At 40.7% G+C, this 19991-nt stretch overlaps 1 protein-coding gene across 2 annotated transcripts in view; it reads right to left on the reverse strand.

The window, feature by feature from the left end:
- LOC123983583 (zinc finger protein 385B-like) overlaps nucleotides 1-14173 on the reverse strand; it is a 146927-nt gene extending 132754 nt beyond the window's left edge. Inside the window, exons 1-3 of one of the 2 annotated variants that reach the window (XM_046069842.1) lie at nucleotides 14052-14173; nucleotides 13742-13917; nucleotides 8495-8548 (exon numbers count right to left, since the gene is read on the reverse strand). In XM_046069842.1, the coding sequence (XP_045925798.1) occupies nucleotides 8495-8548; nucleotides 13742-13784 (97 nt within the window). In that variant the 5' untranslated portion in view covers nucleotides 13785-13917; nucleotides 14052-14173. Of the gene's footprint in view, nucleotides 1-8494; nucleotides 8549-13741; nucleotides 13964-14051 lie in introns of those variants that run through there. The other variant, XM_046069843.1, reaches the window with a different exon arrangement.
- Nucleotides 14174-19991: the final 5818 nt, after the last annotated feature.

The raw sequence follows: 19991 nt of genomic DNA on the forward strand, positions 1-19991 counted from the left end.
CTGACACTAAACTTGGCTAAGTGTGAGTTTGGAAAGGCCACGGTGACATACTTGGGTAAAGAGGTAGGCCACGGCCAAGTCTGTCCTGTTAACGCCAAGGTTTCTGCTGTGTTAACCTACCCAGCCCCCGCGACCAGACGTGAACTCCGTCGTTTCCTTGGTATGGCTGGATATTACAGGTGTTTTTGTAGGAACTTCTCAGTAGTTGTCGCCCCCCTGACTAGCTTATGTAGTCCCACAGTCCCGTTTGTGTGGACAGATGAGTGTCAACATGCTTTTGAGGCGGTGAAATCTCTCCTTTGTTGTGCCCAAGTCCTGGCCGCACCTAACCTCTCTCTCCCCTTTAAGCTCGAGGTTGACGCAAGTGCCACCGGCGCTGGAGCTGTGCTGTTGCAGGATGGAACAGGAGATGTGTGCCATCCGGTTAGCTACTTCTCTGTCAAGTTTAAAAAACATCAGCTAAACTACTCCGCCATAGAGAAGGAAACCCTCGCATTGCTGCTCGCTCTGCAGCATTTTGGAGTCTATGTTGGTTATAGTCCCTCGCCAGTTGTTGTCTTCACAGATCATAACCCTCTAGTTTTCCTGTCCCGGATGTATAACCACAACCAACGCCTGATGAGGTGGGCTCTGTTGGTGCAGGGTTACAACTTAGAGATCCGGCATAAGAAAGGGGCTGACAACGTAATAGCCGACACGTTGTCCCGCGGGTGAGATTCCTTCATCTTCTGGGGAAAGATGTTTGAGAGTGGATGGGAGTGTTTGTTTTTTTTTTTGCCGGGTGGTAGGAAAGAAAAAAAAGCAAGTGGTGACTGAATTGGTCAAACCCCTAGTTTGATTTTATGGGGGGGGGAGTGTTACGGCCCTTGAGCCCTGTGTCTGTGTACTGCTGCTTGTCTGTGCTCTGCAGGTCCTGCCCTTCCCCCCCCCTAAAATCAAACTAGGGGTTTGAACAATTCAGTCACCACTTGCTTTTTTTTCTCTGCACCAACAGAGCCCACCTCATCAGGCGTTGGTTGTGGTTATACATCCCGGACGAGCCCCCAAATTGTTACGAACCTCCAGTGGAAAGTCCAGGGGATGAGGAGGTTAGTGACAATAATAGAATCATTCCAGGTTGAAGGAAGCCAGGAGACAGCTTTTACAGGTCATACGCGTTTTATTTACAATAAGGAGAAAAAAACCTAAGGTACCCTCAGGGAGGGTCTACCAAAAACAACTTCCCAAAACAAGGAAGCGCCCACAATTGCCACAAACCAGGAAACAACACAGGATACAATAAGGAATTTCACCCTCCCTCCACTGAGGGAGTGAACCCCACCACAAGGTTCAGACTTATCACTTGCTGCACTGTCGTTTCACCCAGCTCACCATGCCGTCTGCACTCCCCACTCTCCACACACAGTCTGCCTGCTTTCTGCTCCTTATACCGGCTCCTGCGCTCCCGCTGATTGTAAACTGGGGACAGGTGTGCACCCTAGCCTCCTGGCTGCAACATTAGAGGGGGGAAGGGCAGGACCTGCAGAGCACAGACGAGCAGCAGTACACAGACACAGGGCTCAAGGGCCGTAACAGCGTACTTTTGAAATGTTGCAAAAAAGAAAATGCAAAGAAATTGCGAAATATGCACATTTCCATCACATGGTTTTGCGCAAATAAACCAGGCGACGGCAAGAGTAGTTACGTCAGTAGTTGATGTTACACATGGCTGTAATAAACAAGACATATAGGTTCCAAACCAGAAACAAAACCACTCACATGAACCTGATGGCCATTTATTTATTTAGAAAAATGGAGCGAGGTCCTCATAAATGTGTTTCAAGCAGGCACATTGCTACCAGCCATGTCTCCGCACGTTATGGGAATATCCCATGTTATGCCGAGTTTTGCATGCCTGCTGAGAATTGCATGCACCTCCAAATTATGCTTTCAAACCCTATAATATCCTTTGTGGGGTTCATCAGAGGTGATAAATGATTCAAAGTATTAATTTTATGAACGTTTAGAGTTGTTAATATTTTATTACACTCAGTAGTAGTAGCATTCATTCAGCAGAGATTCAGCAAAAATATGCAGTGATAACCCTGTTTGATCAGTGTGCAAAGCAAAGTATCTGAAAAGGACCTTTAAGAGGTGAATGCATACCATACCTGGTGAGATTTGCATCCAGCTCTTTTCTCAGCACAAACGTACGTTACAAGCGGCGAGGTGCATGAAATTCTCGGCAGGCTTGCAGAACTCTGCACAACCGGGCAAGACAGCAACAGCAGCAGGAACAGCTGATCAGTTGTGAGTTACAAGTTTCCTATGTCAGAACTTATTCGGAAAAAGTGTTTCCATCTCCCATTTAGCGCATTTACTCTTTTTAACAAAAGCAAAATTTACCTCAAGCGAGCGTAAAAACTTTTTAGCAAAATTAAGGATTTTCTTTCTCGAATTTTGCCGTTTCCATCAACCTTTTCTAATGCGACACTTCAAAATACGCATTAAGAAACGTTGATGGAAACACGGCTACAGTTGTGGCCGCTTTAGTGGTCAGAGTAAAGGCCCATTTATACCCCTGCGCAGGGGCTACGTGTGTAGCTACACCGTAGGCTAAGCATGTAGGCATTATACTTGTGCGTCGGTGTCTCCGTCATTCTGCAATTACACCCACGAACGCTACTCGGCAGTAGCGCTACAGCGTCCACTGTGTTGACTTTTGCCGGCTGAGCATGCTAACTTCAGGTTTAGTGCTCCGCTAACGTAAATGGGGGTAAAATTGTATACATGCGGCTGGTCTAGCCTTTTCAAATGTTACCGACCGAATGGATCACATTCTGATAGCGAAACGAGTCATTTTGCTCGGGTTGCATCGGTCAAATATATTGATTCACTGTGTTACAGCCGCCGTTTTGGCCGCTAGTAAACGTTACTTCAAAGTGCGGTATACTTCCGGTCTACTCGGAAGTATACCACTTCTTCGTGAGTAGTCTTACAGTTAAGCGATACTGCCCCTAACAAAGGAAACCTCAGCCAAGAACTCAAAATACAGACCGTTCATAAAGTGTCCAACCAGAGAGGAGAACACTTTGGATCATTGTTACACCACAGTTAGCAGTGCCTATCACGCCTTCACACGCGTTCCACTGGGACACTCTGATCATGTCATGGTGCTACTGATTCCTGCTTACAGACAGAAATTAAAACTCTGTAAACCTGTAGTGAGGACATCAAAGAAATGGACCAGTGAAGCTGTAGAGGATCTTCAGGCGTGTTTGGACTGCACTGACTGGGATGTTTTCAGGACTGCTACCAACAATCTGGATGAGTATACAGAGGCTGTGATGTCCTACATCAGCTTCTGTGAGGACAGCTGCATTCCAACGCGCACCAGGGTGAATTATAACAATGACAAACCCTGGTTCACAGCTAAACTCGGAAAGCTGATGTTGGAAAAGGAAAAGGCATTTAGGAGTGGCGACCGGGCCAGGTTTAAGGAGTCAAAGTACAGGTTTAGCAAGGCGGTGCAAGATGCTAAACAGCTGTACGCAGAGAGACTACAACACCAGTTCTCTAAAAATGACTCTGCTTCTGTCTGGAGAGGCTTCAGACAGATCACCAGCTACAAACCTAAATTCCCCCACTCCATGAATGACTCACGCCTTGCCAACGAGTTGAACGAGTTTTACTGTTGCTTTGAAAGACAATGGGACAGACATGACACCATCCCCTGTCACACCACTGATCGACCACAGTCCACCATCTCATCCCCCACCTCCTCCCCCTCTCTTACCATCCTGGAGAGGGACGTCAACAGACTGTTCAGGAGGCAGAAACCGCGCAAAGCAGCTGGGCCAGACTCTGTATCCCCCTCCACTCTGAAGCACTGTGCTGATCAGCTGTCTCCGGTGTTCACAGACATTTTTAACACCTCACAGACATGCCATGTGCCAGCCTGCTTCAAAGCCTCCACCATCATCCCTGTCCCCAAAAAACCAAGGACCACAGGACTAAATGACTACAGACCTGTTGCCCTGACCTCTGTGGTAATGAAGTCTTTTGAGCGCCTTGTGTTGTCCCACCTTAAATCCATCACAAACCCTCTCCTGGATTCCCCTGCAGTTTGCCTACAGAGTCAACAGGTCTGTAGATGATGCAGTTAACATGGCCCTTCACTTCATCCTCAGGCACCTGGACTCCTACGCCAGGATCCTGTTTGTGGATTTTAGCTCTGCTTTCAATACCATCATCCCGGCCCTGCTACATTACAAGCTCTCCCAGCTGAACGTGCCTGACTCCACCTGCAGGTGGATCACAGACTTCCTGACAGACAGGAAGCAGCACATGAAGATGGTAAAACATGTCTCTGACTCCAGGACCATCAGCACTGGTTCTCCTCAGGGCTGCGTTCTTTCCCCCCCTTCTCTTCTCCCTGTATACCAACAGCTGCACCTCCAGTCACCAGTCTGTCAAGCTCCTGAAGTTTGTGGACACTTCATTTCAAATCATGCACAAACCTGGCACATATTTGTTGTTAATCGTTGTTGTTATTTTTATATTGTCAGTTTATATGTTTATGTTCACAATATCCTCTTCCGTTGCAATACCTCTGCACGACACAAACCAGAGTAATGCACATGTAAATATCTGCCATGTTGTTCTTTCGCTGCAAATAGTCGTAGTATTTTTCTCTATTCTTCTATTATTCTTAAATAACTTGCATTTGTTTATTCCATATTTATATATTTCTACATCTATTTATGTCATCTGTATGTTTGTCTGCGTGTAGCACCTTATCACCAAAGCAAATTCCTTGTATGTGTAAAACACTACTTGAAATAAAGCTCATCCTGATTCTAGCATTCCATGTAGTGCATTGCAGTCAGAAATGAACAACCAGAAATGTTCTTAATACGAAGATTGCAAACTGTCCCTTAAACGGCATCTTTGTAATGAAGCGTCAAGAATGAATTTTCACTAGTGTATACTTTAGCACCTTGTGCATTGATATTACATGATGCGATGAGCCCCCCCCTTCTACACAGAAGAGCTTGTTGTGTGAGGAAGAAGAGAGTGTCTGTATGCGTTAAGGGTTACTGTATCTTTGTGCACGTGTATCTTTACTGACAGGTTTTTCTCCAGGTAGATTCAGATTCCTTCACACAGGTTCAGCAGGGGACACTTACGGTTTTATGTTTTTCTCAACAGGGAAGCTGAAGATCCATCCTCAGGGGAGATGATTCATGCCGTCAATGTAGCGAAACATGAGCTGTGAGAGCTACTTACAGAAGGTGTAACCAAACACTTAACTTACAGACAGACAGCCGTCTCTCTTTAGTTTATTACAGCCCAGTATTGAACTGCTTGTGTTGTCATTACATGTCAACTATTGATCTTTGTGGGCATTTTGACATTTTTGCAGCACCTTGAAGGATTGTTTTTCTGCCCTTGGCTCCAGCTGACGGACATTTGTTAGGGGGGAATGGGTAGAGGGTCGAGGAGGTGGCTTTGCCCCGTCTTCGCTCCTAAGCAGCCAAATAAAGATTACAGTGATAAGTCCAGAGGCAGGTTTAAGCTGCCACTGTGTGAAGGAGACTGTCATCTGACTTGTAATGACATAGCCCAGGAAACATTACATCTTTGATGGGAGACTTAAGCAGAAATCCATTTCAGAGTTTCTAAGGTGAGGCAAGCTCAGAGGAGCAGGTTTGGGAAGAGCAATCTGTTGTGAGTCCGTTGTAATAAAATGTACGCTGCACATTTACTGGTGGAAGCGGGTGACCATGGTTTGTAATTTCAACAACACTCCATGTGAAAATTTCATTAATGAGATTTTTTCTTTCTAGATTAGTGTTTTGTCTAAACATTTCTTGTCTTTATTGTCACTTTTGCCATGCTACTATCAGACATCTGCAGAGGAAATGTGTGTTGACAACACAGGTAGGGGGTGCAACAGTAAAGTACTGGGTAGAAAATGGCTGCACTGCTGTGAAAGTGGGACCACAGCATTGGCTTTAACAGTCTTGATCATATACACCCTTTTTCTCTCACTTATATTTTCTAACATTCTTCTCTGTATGCTGACAACAAAATAATTAGTCAATTAATCGATAGACAGAAGGAATGAAAGAATTGGCAACTATTTGGGTAATTGATTAAGATACCAACCATTTTATGTTTCTAGCTTCTCAAAAGGTGAGAATTTTCTGTTGTACATCATTTTAAATTGAATATCTTTGGGTTTGAGACATCATCACATCACCACCTTGGGCTCTGGGAAATTGCAGTAGTTTTATATACCAAATTATTAAACAATGAATTGAGAAAAGCAAAGGCATAATGCATTTAAACATTTAACATTATTCATTTTGTAAGTTAAAGCTTGTTCAAAATATGCTGCCTTCAAGAAGACATTCACAAGACTTATAATAAGCATATAATCCTAAATTTTAGGTTAACACAAGTAAAACATCAAAATTCTGGTTTCCACCTGAAAATTAGGCTACATTATGATAAATGGGTATTAATGAAGATGTAATTTGAAATTAGAGAAATTAAACCTGGGATACATCCAGCAGGCTGAGGCTGTGTGAGAGAGGAGTATCTGAGGCTGCATCCTAGTGGTGGACAATCCACTCTGACTGATTTAAGACCCATGGTCCTGGATACCACAGAGCTGGATGTAAACTCCATCTGTTCCTTTAAGAGGCTGGAAACAACCCTGCCATAAGCAATATCTGTAGAAAAACAATTTACTGCACCAGAGGTAAATTACCTCAACCATGATGATGTATTTGTACTGCAATGCTGTTCTTGAATGTAGCCCATCTTCTGGGACACCCAACATTCACACAGCTACAGTGAAAAACACCTTCATAAATTATCCTAACTAAGACTTTGCATGTTTTAATGTTACATACAGCTAAACAGTACATCACAGGGTGCAATACTAGGAGAAAGGTACACAGTATTGCAATGACAAGTTCATTTTACATTTGCCTGATATATTTATTGTGTAGTATTATGTAATTATTGCAGTATTTGTTATTAATTAAAGAGGCAAGTTTGAGTCAGGTTTGAGTTACGCTGACAACTGTGTATATGTTAAAACATTGGCTTTAGTTTAAAATATTAAACAGTAGCCATATAAGCAACTGTTTTGTAAATTTTAACATGCTATTCCGCTTAACTAAAATTGTCAGTTCAGTTTTTGAGATCATCATAGAGGCTAAATCAGGTTTATTTTCTCTTACAAAAACAATATTTTACAACTTGTATTTACAAATTGGCTTGTTAATTGTGTCTCTGTGTGTAAAAAAGTGTAATTTTCTGTAAAGCACTAGATGTGTGCTACTGGAACTGTATTAAAACTATTTATTCAGCGCTACTGACCTGTGATTGTCATGTAGTCTGCTCCCAGTAATTTGGTTTGCATTATTCAAGATGTAAAGGAAGGGTTATTACAGAGACAAAATAAGAGGCTATGTTTGATAAATACACTTGACATGTCTACTGGAGTTTCTGAGCACAGCATTCAGTTAGATTATTAGATTAGATTTGTTAGCCTTGTACAACATTCCCAATTTATTATTCCTACAGGGACTTTAGCGGCATGTTTGTTATCTCAACACATTAAACTGGACTTCTTTTATCTGATTACACTCTTTTAAATTTATAATATCATTACAATATTTCAAGTTAGCATACAAAGATATATCTCTGTGACTAAGTTCAGTCCAGTTAATGGGATTATCACTCTTTATGCTATTGTTTCCATGTATTACACCTATGATAATGTACTTCTGTTGTTGGACTCAACAGTGAGTTTTTTGTATTTTTCTCAGTGTCAGTGTTGGGACGATTTGCTTTGTGTGGTTGTGTATTGTTCTGGTTTAATTGCATTGTATCTTGCCAACTATCCAGGGGCTCTTCAGATAAAAAAAGATTTGTGTGCCAGTTGGCTTTCATGGACAGCAATGCATTAGTCAAACTTGAATCCATTTAGTGCAACATTAATAACACACACATTAGGAATGCCACACCCCATGGCGGCTAAATAGTATTTGGGAGTCCCAATGGGATATCTTCTTATTGTCTGTTTAACACAGAGAAAACACAGCTCTGGGCAATTACTGGCCATTTTACCACCCTGACACTAAAGGCCTGAGAGCGACAAGAGAAATGACAAAAAGTAGTATTCGTCAGACGTCATCAAAAAACGTTGTGTGCGAATGTTCAACCCTTGGTGGACTTTATCAGCAGGAGCCACGAGTCCATTGACAGTGAAAGGCTGGAGCTCAAGCTGCTCCCATCCCAATCTCGTTCCACATGATTATTCTCAATTTCACAGCCGATGGTTTTTACTGAGACAGACGGCAGCAGCCAAATGCCAAAGTACATAGGAGAACGCTCCGAGGTGGGAGAGAAGGTTAGGGAGGGAGGGAAAAAAAGATATGCTGGTCACTCAACTTCATCACCAGCGCTGGAGATAGAAGTAATCTGTGAATCTGACCTATTGCGAGGTGCAGGATGGTGAAGGAGATCTCGGGTCTGATAGTGCAACAACCTGAATTGGTAGATGTAAAAGAAACAAGGGTTAAGCCACAATTCATAACTCCAATTAAGTTCTTTTTTACAGGTCGATAGTTTGATTTAACTGTGAATCTAAAACATTTGAACTCAAACCATTACAGACAGCCCTCAAGATAACTGTGGTAACCTATCCTCCCACCATAACAGAGATTATGATGCACTGTAGGTTATATCAAGTCAACCGTCACACACACTGCAGTTAAAAATAATCAGAGCAACACGTCCGCTGAAAGCTGTCCCCAACGAATGCATTATTTACTTTTGTTTTCTTTTTCCAAACTTCACATAATCTAATTGACTAGCAGATATGCACTATATAAACAAACCAGCAAAGTGATGCATTCAACTAAATGGCTATGCTGATTGGACAAATTATTTTACATGTCTCTTCCTGGGGTTGCTTATTGTTAACAATGCAATTGTTGAGTTATGAGTTCTTCAAAAGTGGTATTTTATGATTGTTATTTTCTGTTTACAGCTTCAAATTAAAATAAATTTATATGCCTTTAAGAATAAGTTTTTGTCCATAAAGCACTAGGTGGCCTTGCACCACAATTTCTTGTACCTGCTTAAAAAAAAGCTACGAATTTACTTGATCTCTCAGGCAAGATTATTCTAGTGTTTGGATTTTTCATTATTTTTTATTTCCTTTTGACTTTTTGTTTTCAGTTTAGTTTTAATTAGTTTTTAAAGGTGGGCTTGCTAGTTTAGTTTTATTTTTTGAAAAGGCTTAGTTTTAGTCTTTGTCGCTGCATGATGCCAAGCTCAATTCAGTTTAGTTTTTTCACAAAACATTAAAATACAAGTACATCATTAGAAAGAGTGCAGATTTGTGAAAAGGGACACCTTTTTTAAAGATATCTGAAGCTTGTATGTAGGGGCGCAAACACTAAGCAAATATTTGAAGTACTAACACATTGTATAACTAAATACTACAAATAAAGGAAGCACATGCAATCTACAGTATAATTTCTAGCCTACATACAGAAAACCCTAAGAGCTAAACTACCCTAATCCTACTACTCAGTGGTCCCAAGAAATTCATTACATCAGTCTGTAGCTCCATCATTCTTGGTTAAATAGGTGAAATACAATAAACAGAGGTGAAATACAATTGATAGACAGCTAAGAAATTGGAAGATAGTGTAGGGCCCTTGGAGGCCCCCCTTGGAGCCACAAACAACAGGTCCCTAGCACCCTGAAGGCAAGTATGACTGAAAAGCAGTTTTATTAAAGTCTTTATTAAAACTATGTTGGTAGGGGTGACGTCACAATGACTACATCCACACATAGGCCCAGCCAGACCAACTGTCCCGCAACGTCGGTTCTTCCGGCTTCATATCCACTCAAAATGTAGGCTTATTAGGTCCTATAAAATAAATAAACAAAAACTAAGGACATTAACTCTTTCATTTTAGTTTTAGTTAGTTTTGCAAACCTACAATACAGTTTTAGTTAGTTATCGTTTTTTTGTAAAGCTTGTTTTCATTTTTATTTCAGTTAACAACGATGTTTTTTCACATGTAGTTTTCGTTATTCGTCTTCCTTAATGATAATAACCTTGCTCTCAGGTGATCTGCAATGTTCTTGTGAAACTAGATTTTGTATTCTCCTATTCTCTGAATTTGCCTTTTTAAGGAGTTGAGATGTGCTCACACAGTCACCTCTCAAAACAATTTCCTATTGCTTTTCAGTACTGTATGTATTTTGCATGCCTGTTTCCATAACATTTTTAATTTAAGGCATATTTAACATAAGCCACAGTGATTTTACCCTGTGAATGAGATATGCTATATAAATAGTCGGCATTGCCTTTCTTTAGGAAGCTTGTTTTGTGAATTTGAGTCTTCATGCTGCTTGGAGTTTGGCAAAGCTGTGAACACACCTAAGAGCCTGACAGAATCACACAAGGTACAAAAAACAACAACTACGAACTCCCCTAGTCTCACACAGGGGGAGTGCTAGTGAAAATTACAGCATCACTCTGGAGAGTGGGCAGTAGGAGGTGCGGGATTTGATGAATCAAGGACCTTTTGTTCACAGCAAAAATGACTGCTTGCATGCAGTTGGAAAGAACATCTCTTCGGCAATGTTTGTCAGGCAAGCGGGCGTCATTTGGAGCCATTTAGGTTTGAAGCTGACGAAGAGGGGGACAGAGGAGAGCAAGGTCATTTAAAGAGGATGCAGAAGAAGATGATGTGGCCAGTGCTGGGCGTTTAAATGGGTCTACTCTGCTTGAATTGAGTAGCAGCTGAGTATGCCATGGCAACACTCACAGTAATGACTGTGTGTGAGACACACATCTATAGGAAGAAACACAGACTGAAGTGAAATATGACAAGCAAGGTTGACACGTGTTTCCATATATTGAATGATGTAGGTGAGTATGCATAGGTGTATAGTTGAGACTAAGTCGATAGGTCAATCAATAGAAAATTAGTCATATTTCAATAATCAATTAAGTGTTTAAGTATTTTTTGCAAAATGCAAAATATTTATTGATCTCAGCCTCTGAAAGGTGAATATTTGCTGTTTGTTTTACTCTTGGTGATGGTAAAGTGAATGCCTTTTGGTTTTGGACTGTTGGTCAGAGAAAACACTCAATACAATGGCATTTTTCACTATTTTCTCACATTTTAAAGACCAAACTATCAATATATTGATCCAGAAAATAAATACCACTCTAAGTTCACACCATTTCTTCTTGGGAGGACATTACAATATATTTGTAGCTTTCATCAAAAAGCAATTTACACTGCCCCCACCCCCAACTCCAACAACACTTATGTACCATAAAACGCATTACACTGATCATTTAAATAAGATGGGTGTGAAGAAAAAACATTTTTAAAAAGGTTAGAATGGATACATACACATACATATCATCCAATGGGGCACCATAGATGGCCATGTGTCTTCAGGCCAATTCCATTCCCAAGCACCATATTTGGTCCATAAACAAGAGAAGTGCAAGTCGAAACACGTTAAAATCTGACAATAAAGTTGCTCTTTATACAAGTGTTCATGGAGTTTTGACCTCTTCAGACTTTCTGTTCTCCATGCACCTTGGAAGTAAAGCTTGATTAATACTCCTGCATAGGGTCTGCATTTATACTTGTGCGTCGGTGTCTCCGTCACTCTGCAATTACACCACCAAACACTAGTCAGCAGTAGCGCTACAGCGTCCGCTGTGTTGACTTTTGTCGGCAGAGCAGGCTAACTTCCGGTTTAGCCCTCCGCTACCGTGAATGGGGGTAAAATTGTATAAATGCGGCTGGTGTAGCCTTTTCAAATATTATTGACCGAATGGATCACATTCTGATAATTTCGCTCGGGTTGTGACGGTCAAATATATTGATCCACCGTGTTACAGCCGCTGTTTTGGCCGCTAGTAAAAGTTACTTCAAAGCACCGGCCTCTTCCTGTCGGCTCGGAGGCATTGCGAGGCTACCCAGCCGACCAATCACAGTGCTTAAGGTCCGCGTCGCCTCGACGTGTAGTTCCATTTTTGAGGAGGTGCACGTCAGGCTAAGGCGATACAGGTAAGCACACACACAGGACTACATGAACACACCTTGACTGAGACTTTTGTGGGCAGAGCAAAAAGATCCTTGAAGGCTTAAATAATTACTCCATTCATTAACAAAACAACATTTGACATTCATCAACTGGAAGACTTCAGGACATTATCTTATAAATAGGGTAGGGGGCTACGCCGTCGATTTGACGCAGAAGTATAAATTGCACTCCCACAAGGGAGTAGGATCAAAGCGCCAACCCAAACGATTAACACGCTCTACCACCTGAGCTACAGCCCTGTAAGACATTTAAAAAAGAACTGGTTGAGGACTAAGGATATTTGATGGGCTCTTTAAAAAACAAAGATGACACTGCCTCACAAGGAAAGAAAGAAACACTGAAAACAGAATGGTAGGATATTTGTAAATGGACACTATAGTAAAGGTTGTCTCTTGTTTTCTATCTCTGACCCTACATCTTTTTTCCAACTCCCTCCACAAAGTACCTGAGGTGGCTGATACAGGTAAGCACACACACAGGACTACATGAACACACCTTGACTGAGACTTTTGTGGGCAGAGCAAAAAGATCCTTGAAGGCTTAAATAATTACTCCATTCATTAACAAAACAACATTTGACATTCATCAACTGGAAGACTTCAGGACATTATCTTATAAATAGGGTAGGGGGCTACGCCGTCGATTTGACGCAGAAGTATAAATTGCACTCCCACAAGGGAGTAGGATCAAAGCGCCAACCCAAACGATTAACACGCTCTACCACCTGAGCTACAGCCCTGTAAGACATTTAAAAAAGAACTGGTTGAGGACTAAGGATATTTGATGGGCTCTTTAAAAAACAAAGATGACACTGCCTCACAAGGAAAGAAAGAAACACTGAAAACAGAATGGTAGGATATTTGTAAATGGACACTATAGTAAAGGTTGTCTCTTGTTTTCTATCTCTGACCCTACATCTTTTTTCCAACTCCCTCCACAAAGTACCTGAGGTGGCTGATACAGGTAAGCACACACACAGGACTACATGAACACACCTTGACTGAGACTTTTGTGGGCAGAGCAAAAAGATCCTTGAAGGCTTAAATAATTACTCCATTCATTAACAAAACAACATTTGAGATTCATCAACTGGAAGACTTCAGGACATTATCTTATAAAAAAATAAGGCAGAGCTTGTACAACTAACAACGATAAATCTGTAATGTATTTTAACTTAAAGACATTAACCGTTACAGGCAGGGTAACTTAAAAGAGTAAAATTCTCTGTCAGGAAGGTTCCTCAAACATTTACAAGTTGGTTCAAGAACTAAAGCCTTTAACCACATTATTTTTGTTTTAAAGTAGCTACAGCTGTATCGCAACGTGCAATGAAAAAATATTCGGTTGATATCAGAAAAGTGAAAGACACACTTTCGTCTTTACAGGATTAATGACGGATATTAAAGTGATTTCTCGTCCGTGTTGAAACAGTTTTAGCCTAAATAACTGGATTTTCAACCTCATAACACAGACAGACACACACTGTAGAAACATTTAGTCGACAGACATGAGAGGTCCACATGCGTGCGAAAAGACGCACAAACAGAGAAACAGCTTCGACACGTAAAAATGAAAAACGTTTCCCTACCGGTGTAAGACGGTTTCACGGCTCCTCCGTTGCTGCTGTCCATTTCCAGTCGTCACAGATCACAGCTCGAGCTCAGATGCAGGCTTTCCAGTCCCGCGAGCGAGTCAAGAAAAGATAAACCACGCGGGCAATGTGTGCTCGCTGTTCCACTGCCGCCTGCGCGACCGTACCAAATCCTCCACGCGCGGAGGATGACAGAGAGGGAGACAACAAATGAAATCAATCGTTTGCTAACAATGGCAGCACTGTATGAACCTGTTTGAAAGGTAACATTTAAAAAACTACACTTGCTTTAACCGACATCACTAACTTTGGAAAGCCACACAAAGGACGCCTGGGTGTAAAACTGTAGCCTTCAGGGCTGCAGTTAAGTCACAGCAGTGATGTGAGTAGAAATGTAGAGGATAATGCAGCATTTCCAAGGGTGTTAAAGTTAAATTCAATTTGTTATGCTCTATATACATAAGGAGATCCTGGATGTCCTTAACAAGGCTGCTGGTAGAAGACATAGCAAACATGAGTCATAACAGGCTCCCAGAAGTAGAGCCTGGCAATACCAAAATTCATAGGGCAATTGGCTGTTCAAAAAATCAGATAATGATGGATTTAACCAAGAGGTATTCCTATAAAAAAAAAATAATATATATATATATATATATATATATATATATATATATAATAAACAAACACATTGAGTGCAATTAACCTGTCACTGCTCTCTTATGAACAAACTATTTAATGCAAATGCTCTGTATTTGTATAGCACCTTTCTAGTCTTTGTGACCACTCAAAGTGCTTTTACACTACATTGCATTCACCACTCACACACATTCATAAAACTGACTGTGAAACAGAAACTAACATTCATACACTGGTGGAATTAGGGCAATTTGGGGACACTTCAACATGCAGCCTGGAGGAACCAGGGATTGAACCCCCGACCTTTTGATTAACAGGCAATCCGCTCTATCTCCTGAGCCACAGCCACCCCTTAATGCTGTCACTGTTTCTATACTACCTGAAAACATTCAGTATATTGGGTATTTCTGTACTGCAATTAAAAAAGAAAAGCTAAAAGCTATGAGCTAAAATCAGCCAATTTTGTCAGGCCGATTTGGGCTCTACTAAATAGTGTAACAACGGAGCACATCTGCAACTGCACAATAGATAATCTGCTTCTTGTTTACATCGGCTTGTGCATGCCCAGTGTACATGAATGGCCACTTGATGTACATTTTTAGTCGCTTTAATATAGATGGAGATATATTCTGATATGCAGCTAAAACACTGGTGTGGACAGAGTTTTAGTAGTAGTGTGGATGTAGCCCCAGGCTTCCTCCCCATAATTAGTAAACTGGTCTTTATATGTCAAATCTGTGGAGCCCACCTTTAAAATGTGCCTGCTTTTGTTGTCCTATAACTAAAGTCTAAAGAAAAGATTTTAGTGTTGCTCGTTTTGTCCAATGAAAGTAGCCTACATTTTTGCACAACCTTAAATATTAACTTTGGTATTTATCAACATGGACCCTTTTTCCCCATGTTTTTGTGTCTATAACTAATTGGGAGAACATTCTTTGAAATTGGTCCAGTATTGAGCAAGACTGTCGGCCACAGCGAGACAGGGCTGCAACATAATCCTTGTGGGAAATTGAGCCCCGTCAAAGTACGTCCACAGAAGTGCTTGTTTTTGCCACTGACCGGCTCAGATTGTAATTATAAGTGTCTGACACCATTGTGGAAAGGATCCTTACGGAGATAAACAATTTTTTAAAGAGTGAGATCTTTTTTGTTTAACCAGAAACAGTCACTATATCGCTCTCATCAAAGCCACCAAACTCCCTTAACAAAAATAATAACTTTACCTCTTTGGGATACCGCTGCCTCGATTGGTTCGGTTGCGTTATTGTGTGACACTGTTGTTTTAAAAACATCAAAGTCACACAATTACACAAACAAACTAACCAATCAAGGCAAGATCTCCCGTGTTTAGGGAGGTAAAATAAAAATACTGTTTTTATCAATGGAGTCTGGTGGTTTTGACAAGAGCGCTATAGTGACTGTTTCTGATTCAACAAAAATGATCTAACTCTTGAAAAAAAGCTCTAGATCTGTAGGGATCTTTTTCACAAAGTTATCAGACAATTCGTACTTTGACGGGGCGCAATTGGGCCTACCTGTTTAGAATTACTCTGCAGCCCTGTTTCGATGCTGCAGACTGCAGTACACTTGCTCAATACTGGACCAATTTCAAAAAATGTTGTCCCCCATTAGTCAGGTAAGGAAAATAAGGACCAGATTGACAAATACAGGAGCTATCATTAAAGGTCTCCTACTGGCATTTTTACAGCCTTGAAACAATGCTAACGTGTATCCATAAACAGTTATTTAAACCCTTCTACCACATAATATCCACTTGGAGTGAGAGAAATTATTTAGGGGGTCGAAGGAAAACGTTGTATCACACATGTCAAATCTTCTCCACCTTTAGGTCCTCTTTGTATGCTGGAAGGCCTATCACCAGCCATCATTCCCTACCTAATCCCACCCACTTTAGACCCCATCATTAACATTGTTGGGCTATGTTCAAAAGCAGATTCCTGCAGATGAACTCGGGAGCACATTGACACGGGCATATGCCAGCATGCACTGCGGCCAACCTGGTGGTGTGCGTTCGGTACAGCTGTCAGCCGGCCAATAATGGATGCACGGTGGAAACATACTTGGAGTTTAAACTATGTCCTTCTCATTCAGGTCCTTTGGCACCCTGCTTGACCCCGCCACAAGGCAGCCACCCTAAAAATAAAAAGTGCACATGTGCTTGTGTGCACATACAAGCAGAGACAAGGGTGTACGATATCACAGCTCATCAAATGCTCCTGATCTCTCTGCTTGAGTGCGAGTGTGGACACACAGAAAAAAGCGACACATAGCCAGATCAAACAGGATACTCCCACAATAGTAGAATCTGTTGTTAAGGTTGGATGAGGATATAGGGTGTATTCAGTTGTTCCATTTCCATGAAGCTCGAGTCCAATCAACATGTTCCCAGCATCAAAGTTAATACCAGCGCTTGGCTCCATAATCATATTGAGTGCTTTCATTAAAGGACATTTTTATTCCTCTGGTCCCAGAATTATTGAGAAACCCGGTTGCTTCTCAGGGGCGAGCACGTTTCAGTTTAACCTGGTCACTATGGCAACGTTCAAAAAAAATGTATTCACTTTTTTCTTTTGACTTAAACGTTTGATTGAGATGGCACTTGAAGGGTACGAGTGGTTCATTTAAAAAGATGGAGCGAGAATGTGGAAGAGAAGAATAGCACTATTGTGAAAGCCATGGAGCCGGATAATGACTGCAGCTCACTGCTTGGAAGAGTGTAACTCTCAGCTGTGAAGAGTATTTGAGTGTAATAATCAACTTCTGCCTCAATTTGACATAAACTAGCTCTAGTGATTAGTCCACTGCAGCGCCTGCAATAAGAACAATTTTGATCACATAATATTATTGTTATATAAATGATAGACTCCTATGTCATCTATAAATTTATGGTGAGACAGAAAAAATGTCAGGAATCTTTGTCAACCATTATTTTAACGTTTTGTTGGAAGGAAAAATATATTTTTGGTAAATTTGTTTCTATATATTTGTTTTACTTTGCAATAAAAATATAAATTACACTTGAGCTGTTAACTTGTTCTTTATTTGCTTTCATGGTTTGTTATTCTGTTTCATTACTTAAGAAATTAAAATTAAGCAGTCTAAGGAAGAGGAAAAAACACAATTACTCGTAGTCTGGCTAAATGATTGACAATAAATGATGAAAGCTTCTCAGAAAAGTGACATGATGAAAATGGTACACGATCACAATGCATTCTGGGTAAGACCCTTGTTCTTGAGGGTCAACGTCATTTAAGTCCACTTGGGTATTCTCAGTAATGGAATGGGGCTCAAGATGGCGCTGATTCCCTGAAGAGGAAGTGCCAAAGGGAGGAGAATAAGAGCTACAGGAATTCACTTCGGGAGTCATTCAGATTATTATTATTATTTCTTTTATGTTTTGGGTTTGTGAGTCACCATTATGCAGGCTGATGCTATTCAGAACCCAGGAGAGTCACAGCAGCAACATTTTGGCTATTGTTATTTCTCTTCTATCTTAGAGTTTTGATGGCCTTGTTGGTAGTAAAAGTCATGAACAGCCTTCATGGACCAAATAAAAATGATGACAACCTCACAGTGTGAGCCAAGTATAAATGCTTCAATAGATTTTTAAATAATACAAATATACCTTCTTCCTTTGTCCTCTTGATCCTGGGAGGGATGTGAGGCTGCAAAAAATCTCCCCCTTATCAGCTGTGCTGTTGCGTTCTGTGGATGTTAAACTTTGTGAAAAAAATGAACAATGCTAACATGGCAAGTGAAAAAGTATTATTGAGAGTGATTCCTGAAGTACCCAGCATGGGCAAATACAATATAATGCAAGAGATGAATATAAAAAAATCACTATCCTTCCAAAGACTGTTGTGCTTACTCTGGTTCCTTCCTCACTAGCATCCTCTCCAGTGGCAACTCATATAGATGTTTCATTTTAGATAAGAGACCATTATTGTACCACATCACACATACTATCTCTATCAGCAGAAATCTCCAACCACAGAATGCAATCCAGATACCGTGTCCCTGTGCCCTTGGTATTTAATGACATTTCTTTCGGTCCAGGAAGATAGAATGAATCCATCAGAGCGAGGCATTTGGAAATGTCTGACTGTTTTCTGACTGTTTGAACTGGGCCAGTGGTTTCTCAAGCAAAAACACATTTACAGCAATAACACTAATCTGAAAACCCTTGTTGTTATGACAACCACACCATGCTAAAGCTAGGTTTTGGCCATTTTACCCGTTTCATTTGTTGCACAAATAAAAAAAGAAACAAATAATGTGGCAAACACGTAAAAGGTTTATTTTCAGGGCACATTTCCTATATTCTGCAAATCCCCTGCTCTAAACAGTCAATTTCAGTCAGGCTCTTGCACCATTATTATTCACAGAGGCCACATATGAAATTAGTTTCTTTTTTGACAGAACACATCTTGATTGACAGCTCAACAAATGAGAAATCATTTACTGTGAACAGAGCGGCCGCCTGCTTTTGGCAGAGATGCTGCCTGTCTCTGAGGCGAGTGTGTGTGTGTTTGTTCAACTGGCTTTAAAAGTGGATTTAATGGTCGGTCTGAGGCATCAAAACGACAATAGCAGGGCTGTCAGCCTAAAAGGCAGTTTGCAACATTTCCGGTGTAAAAATCTTTACATAGTTTTTATTACATGTTTACGTGTAGAGTCGGCTACAAACAGAATGCAAAGAAACCTTCAAGCAAACATATTCCTTCATTAGTGCTTCATGTCTCTGCTTAAAACACTCAATTAAAATTCAGACGAAATCTTATGCTTGACTCCTTGTTTGGATTTGCTCGTTGGGGGTAGAAATAATTCAGAGTGACACATAAAACACAAACTTATCATCCAATGGAAGTGTTTTTAAAGTTAGACTGTAACTTTTGCTGAACATCAGCCACTGTGGCCACAAGTGACAATCACAAGATATTGCTAAAACATATGTAACAGTAGCACAAGCAAAGAAGAGTCATCAAGTCAGTGGACACACTCAATAGTCTCAGTTACACATCAATAACTATCTACTATCTAATTTTTTGTAAGTTTAGCTAACATTAGCTACTGGTCATACCGGACCAAGAAAGGTTGTATCAGTAAAATCCCTGACTGTATGAGGAAGTGCATTTTTGGATTGGATTGGATTAATTGGAGAAAAGAGCTGGCAAAGCCACTAACCAACCTTTGTGGTGGCATAGGGCCCCGTGGCCAGCAGAGGGCCTCCTACAGTCACTACTTGCTAGTGGTGGAAGAAATTCACTGCAAAAAGAAACATAAAATAATAAAAAATTTAATTAAATACAGCTCTCTAGATTACACATCATAATAAGCATATTGGTTATTTAATTTAGTTATTCATTATGGAAAATCAGTTGCCCTGGTGGTATATTTAGATAATCTGCACTGAACATCTTAGTTTAGCCTTAGTTAGCCGTGCTGGTATTAACAGTGCTAACACTATACTTGCTAACATTCTAATGCACTAAATGCGACTTCACAACTTTTGCTAACTGCATTTTGGTGTAGTATTAGTACTCTAACATAGTATAGGATTAAATTGTTATTTTTATAGGGACATGGGTCT

The sequence above is a fragment of the Micropterus dolomieu genome, linkage group LG14 (genome assembly GCF_021292245.1).
Source record: "Micropterus dolomieu isolate WLL.071019.BEF.003 ecotype Adirondacks linkage group LG14, ASM2129224v1, whole genome shotgun sequence".
NCBI classification, from domain to species: Eukaryota; Metazoa; Chordata; class Actinopteri; order Centrarchiformes; family Centrarchidae; genus Micropterus; species Micropterus dolomieu.